This window comes from Cinclus cinclus, chromosome 6 (assembly GCF_963662255.1).
Source record: "Cinclus cinclus chromosome 6, bCinCin1.1, whole genome shotgun sequence".
Lineage (NCBI taxonomy): Eukaryota > Metazoa > Chordata > Aves > Passeriformes > Cinclidae > Cinclus > Cinclus cinclus.
In genome coordinates, this window is record NC_085051.1 from 33594569 (window position 1) to 33600568 (window position 6000).

At 45.9% G+C, this 6000-nt stretch overlaps 1 protein-coding gene across 4 annotated transcripts; it reads left to right on the forward strand.

Moving 5' to 3' along the window:
- Positions 1–1151: 1151 nt before the first annotated feature.
- On the forward strand, positions 1152–5513 carry ACTC1 (actin alpha cardiac muscle 1). Of its 4 annotated transcripts, XM_062495714.1 has the most exons (7): positions 1152–1280; positions 2233–2359; positions 2471–2557; positions 3203–3364; positions 3474–3665; positions 4853–5034; positions 5370–5513. In XM_062495714.1, exons 1-7 carry the CDS (start codon positions 1152–1154, stop codon positions 5511–5513), a joined length of 1023 nt encoding a protein of 340 aa, XP_062351698.1. The 4 variants fall into 4 exon arrangements, with proteins under 4 accessions (XP_062351698.1, XP_062351697.1, XP_062351699.1 ...); XM_062495713.1 differs by having other exon boundaries at positions 2233–2557; XM_062495715.1 differs by lacking the exon at positions 2233–2359 and having other exon boundaries at positions 2362–2557.
- Positions 5514–6000: the final 487 nt, after the last annotated feature.

The following is a 6000-nucleotide window of genomic DNA, read 5'->3' on the forward strand; positions in this document are numbered from 1 at the left end:
TCATCACTCTTTAAGTAGAAAGTCGACTGGCCTTTGTTTTTTCGGTGGAAAAACGAAAAGCAGGGGGAGAAAACACCCGTTCGACTTCCCTCGCACCCTCCGCCAAGCCCGAGCATCACGAGTTTGAGGCGCCGCACCTGGCCGGGCACCGGCGGGCGCTGACCCCGGGGCCGAGCCGGGCTGCGGGCACTGCGGCCCCTTCCTGGCCTCTTCCCGGCCCCTTCCCGGCCCCTGCCCGGCGGCGCTGACCCCCGGGGGCTGCGCTGGGCTCCCTATTTGGCCATGCGGCCGCTGGGGCCGCGCTGCCCCGCGCCTGCCTTACATGGGCCGGACGGCCGCGCTGGCCGGGGCTGGCCCGGCTCCATTCATGGCTGCGCGGCCGCTCAGTGGCGCGGAGCCGACCAAATAAGGACAAGGTGGCTGCCCCGGCCCGCCGCGGCCCCGGACGACGCTGTCCCTCGGGGGGTATAAATTGGGGCGTCTCCGCAGAGCCAGCACCCAGGGTCTCCTCCGCTGCCCCCCCCCCGCCGCCGGTGCTGGTCTGGTGAGTAGCGCGGCGGCACCGAGGGGCGGGCGGGGAGGCACTGGGTGAGATGGAACGGGACGGGACGGGACGGGACGGGACGGGACGGGACGGGATGGAATCCATGGGAGGGATGGACCGGAGGCACCGCCGGGCGGCGGACGCCGGTGGTGCAGGTGCAGCCGGAGCTCGGGCCGTGCAGCTCCCGGCTGAGCGCTGCTTCTGCCGGGGACTCCGCCCGGCCCCGGCCCCGGCCCCGGCCCCGCGCCTAGCATCGGCCGCCCGCGAAGCGCTCCGGGCAGGACAGATCTCTGCGATTTCAAAAGCCTTCTCGCCCTTTTCGGTCTGCTGCCAAAGGGATCCGCTGATGACGGATCCGCCCTAACTGAGCGTCTTTCAAGTCTGGGGCGGTTTTTGAAGCGCGCAGGAGAAAGCGGCTGACGGATCCCGTGTAGAGCCCTGCTCACGAGCCATCGAGCATCCTCCGGGATGACTCAAATTTCCCGCTCCCGCCGCAGCGATCCGGCGGTGCCCTCCGGGACGGCGGGCGGGAGGACGCGGAGGGGCTGCCCGCGGGGCTCTGACCGTGCCACCGTGCTGTTTTCCAGGTTCGTGCTTCCTTCCGAAGATGTGTGACGACGAGGAAACCACTGCACTGGTGTGCGACAACGGCTCGGGGCTGGTCAAGGCGGGCTTTGCCGGAGACGATGCCCCCAGGGCCGTTTTCCCATCCATCGTCGGTCGCCCTAGGCACCAGGTAAATTCAGAGGCAGGACCGCGGCAGGACGGAGCATCGCCCTCTCTCTAGGCGTCGCCTCCACTTTCCCCCTTTCCCCTCAGTTCTGCTGTGCTGTCCCCAAAATCCTGCCCTCTCCTCTGCTCACCTCTTGCGATAGTATTGGTGATTCGGTCTGGCCAGTGTTTCCTTAACTTCCCAGTTTGGCTGTCCCATACCTCCTTTTTCTCCTACAATTTCCTTGGTAAAAAGTTTAAAATGCTGCTGCTTTATTTTTTTTTTTTAATATTTGAATTTTTTTTTGTAATTTTTTTTATCCTGGATAAATTATTGCTAAGGCTGCATAGTAATATGAAGTATCTTCGATCAGTAGAATGCTAATTTCTCTCTGTATCTTTCTGCTTACAAATTCCTTTTCCTGCTCATGATATTGTGCAGTTTACTTTCAGTCAAATTTTTGGACCAAAAATAAACAGTTGAAAATAAGAGGTGCATTATAAATGGTGGAAAATCCATTCATCTCATGGAAGGAAAAAGGATTTTATAAGAACACCTCAGATTCTGTTGACTTAATATTTTAATAATGTTAAATTTATTTTCCCAAACAGCCTTTCAGAGGTGTGACTGCTTGTACCTTTCTTGAAAGTAAGATAATTAGAATTGCAGAATCATAGAATACCCTGGCTAGGAAGGGACCAACAAGGATCATCAAAGTCCAGTTCCTGGCCCTGCATGGGACAGGCCTGGGCCTGGGATCATTGTCCAAATTCTTCTTGAACCCTGTCAGGGCTGGTGCTGTGTCCACTTCCCTGGGGAGCCTGTTCCAGTGCCCAACCACCCTCTGGCTGAAGAACTTTTTTCTAATATCCAACCTAAACCTCTCCTGACTCAGCTGGTTGTCTGTGATGTAGTTGTTTTGACTCTGTGATGTTGTCTTCCTCAAATAATGTTTTTCTGTGTTTTCTTCCCTTAGGGTGTTATGGTTGGTATGGGTCAAAAAGATTCCTATGTGGGTGATGAAGCTCAGAGCAAAAGAGGTATCCTTACTTTGAAATATCCAATCGAACATGGCATCATCACCAACTGGGATGATATGGAAAAGATCTGGCACCACACTTTCTACAATGAACTCCGTGTGGCCCCTGAGGAACACCCTACTTTGCTCACGGAAGCCCCCTTGAACCCTAAAGCTAATCGTGAAAAGATGACCCAGATAATGTTTGAGACCTTCAATGTACCTGCTATGTATGTGGCAATCCAGGCTGTCCTGTCCCTGTATGCTTCTGGTCGTACAACAGGTAAAATTAAACAAATAAACATCACTTTGATCCTATTTCCTTTCAGGAGATCTCCTTCCTTTCCATTCCAAATTTCCATTTCCATTTCCATTTCCATAAATTCTTTAATTTACAGAAAAACAAATATTTTTAGTTTATAGCAATTGATAACAGTAGCATAAAAGCCAGTACAAAATAAGTCCACATTGTTCTTTCCAGAGACAATTTGCATTGCTTTTGGAGAGGCATCATGGAACTGCCTGTGCCACTGCTTGTTGTGGTGCAAATGAAGAGACATTCCTGTAGGAATACTGCAGTTACAAAAGTGTTACATCTGTTTAAGGGTTTAAACTGGACCAAGAGACACCCATTATCAGATCAAGACAGTCACTATTGTAAATACTCTTACTGCTCAGTATAATAGTGGTGGAAGACTGGTCTTATGGATTTTCTTAGAATATGTATGGAACAGTTATTCTGTGGGAAAATTCACACCCCACAGGAATGTCCAGGCAGGCAAAGGCAGAAAGGATTAGAAAGATATTTGTGACTGAAAAAGAATTATGCTAAAAAAATCCTTTGTTGGGTTTTTCGCTACTTCCTGTGTGTAAGGACTCTAAGCATTTGCTAGGTGATTTCAGCTGCTCTCTGGCATTTCTCTCCCAGGTATTGTCCTTGATTCCGGAGATGGTGTCACCCACAATGTACCTATTTATGAAGGGTATGCTTTGCCTCATGCTATCATGCGTCTGGATCTGGCTGGCAGGGATCTGACTGACTACCTCATGAAGATCCTCACAGAGCGTGGCTACTCCTTTGTGACAACAGGTCAGTCCTTCAGCTTTTATCTACCGTGAAAATCCTCATGTCTCTCTTGGCTGATCATCTCTAGTACTATGCTTATCCAAAGCTTGATTTGATTCTCCTGTATCTACAGCTGAACGTGAGATTGTTCGTGACATCAAGGAGAAATTGTGCTATGTTGCACTGGACTTTGAGAATGAAATGGCCACTGCTGCCTCTTCCTCCTCTCTGGAAAAGAGCTACGAATTGCCTGACGGTCAAGTGATCACAATTGGTAATGAACGTTTCCGCTGCCCTGAAACCTTATTCCAGCCATCCTTTATTGGTAAGTGCGCCCAGGAAATTCTCCTTTCTGTAGGAGGTATGAATGAATCCGAATATTTGGAAGGTGCCTCACTCCTCTTCCTGCTTACCTAAATTTGGCACAAAATCAGGCATGAATGAATAATAATTTAGATAATTTGGTTCCTGTAAGATGGGCTTGATGTGAGCTCATCTGGTAATTAGCTGAGTTCCAGGCTCTTGTTGCAAGTTTTAGTTCAAGGTTTTTTTAGTGATAAAACACAGTTACGATGTCATCATTAAGGAGTTGTACTCCATGATCTTCATGGGTCCCTTTTGACTCAAGCTGTTTTTTAATTCTGTATCACTGATGGCAAGAAAAGCTTTCAGAAATGTATTTGTAAGGCTTACACTCAAAACAGTATCTATTTCCACAAAGTGAAGTGTCAGAGAGGGGAAGGATGTGGAGTGAAGGTGTGTGTATATTTATAAACACTGTAATTAAAATTCCCCCGGAGAAGATGGTGTCCCTGCTGGTTGTGCATGCAGCTGACGGATACAGCAAGTGTTTATACTCTTAAGTCCCAAGCAGTACAGGCAGTTGTTCATCAGCTGACTTCTTACTGGATCCAGTGTCAGCCCTTTCAGGATGCAGCTGTTAAAATTAACAAATTGGAATGCAACCTACAAACACTTGCTTCTTGTTCCTTTTTTTCTTAACATCAAGTACTAGTATCTCATTCTGTGTCATGGTTATGTCTTGCCTTGATGATTCTGAGTAGTATAGACTACATTTTGAGTAGACTGAAGAAGTTACTATTGTCTTCTTTAGTTCTACTATTTTTATTGTCTTCATTTGCTGTCTTTACTATATTCAACTAATTCTTTTAGTGAGACTGACATGTACTTGTGTTTTCTGCTCTTGATACCCTTCTTCCATTGCCGTATAGTAAATGAGTTTATCTCATGTATCTACTTATCTTACTGTATATTTTAAGTCTCTTGCCTTTGCACATGCATTATTATTCTTACCTTTTCTAACAAATAATGTTCACTTCCTAAATTAGTTTTGTAATTCTATTTTTTGTATATTTTTCTGTAACATTTAATAATCAGGAAGCATTTTTACAAGAAAAAGGCCATTGAAGTTCATATTAATGATGATGAAAAATGCCATAGTTTCGTTTCATGGAGTATAATTCACTGGCTTACTGTCTTTTTTTTCTCAAGGTATGGAATCTGCTGGTATCCATGAAACTACCTATAACAGCATCATGAAGTGTGATATTGATATCCGTAAGGACCTCTATGCTAACAACGTCCTCTCAGGTGGTACAACAATGTACCCTGGCATTGCTGACCGCATGCAGAAAGAAATCACTGCTCTTGCTCCTAGCACTATGAAGATCAAGGTAAGGAATTTGACTCTGTTTTATAAAAATGTGGATAAAGATGGAGACAATGTCTGCTTCATTAAACTGGGTTATAGGAACAACTCAAAAATGAGATCCACGGCTGATGGACAGACGAGCAGAAATTCCATTTAATCTGAATAGTTACGTTGGTTAGAAGAAAGTGTTAGAAAAGAAGCAAATATGATTACAGATGTATTGTAAGAGCTGCTGAAGATCAATACTGTTACAGAAAAGTTCTTTACTTGCTCAAGGAAATACCTAGCGGTGTGTAGTGTTGATGATATGGATTCACTGTTCAGAAATGAGGATATTGTTGCTTTTCTTTATCCTAGATCATTGCCCCTCCTGAGCGCAAGTACTCTGTCTGGATCGGTGGCTCCATTCTAGCATCTCTGTCCACCTTCCAGCAAATGTGGATCAGTAAACAGGAGTATGATGAAGCTGGCCCATCCATTGTACACCGCAAGTGCTTCTAAGCACTCCCCTCCTCAATTTACTTCCCACTCAGGATGACGACAATATGCTTCTTGGAGTCTTCTGGCAAACCTTCCCGAACTCTTCAGTCATTGTACAGTTTGTTTACACACCCGTGCAATTTATTTGTGCTTCTAATATTTATTGCTTTATAAATAAACGAGATCTGGGACTTGCAACCTACAAATTATTGTCTTTTGTTTTATTTAAAGTATTTTTTTGTCAGAAAAATAAGACTAAATCCCTGGGATTTGGAAACTCCCATCAGACCTATGAATACTTTTACTGCATTCATGTCCTAACTGATGTAGACATGTTAGGTCATGGTTTTCTATTAGTAAGAATTTACATTTCATAGTTTTAATTTTGAAACTTGGAACAAAAGAAGCAATATATTTCAAGGCTTATAAAGAAAAAGCCTTAGGGGAGACCCAGTGAGTGGAACAAGTGAAAGGAAACCTCTCATACTCACTCACTCACTCAATTTAG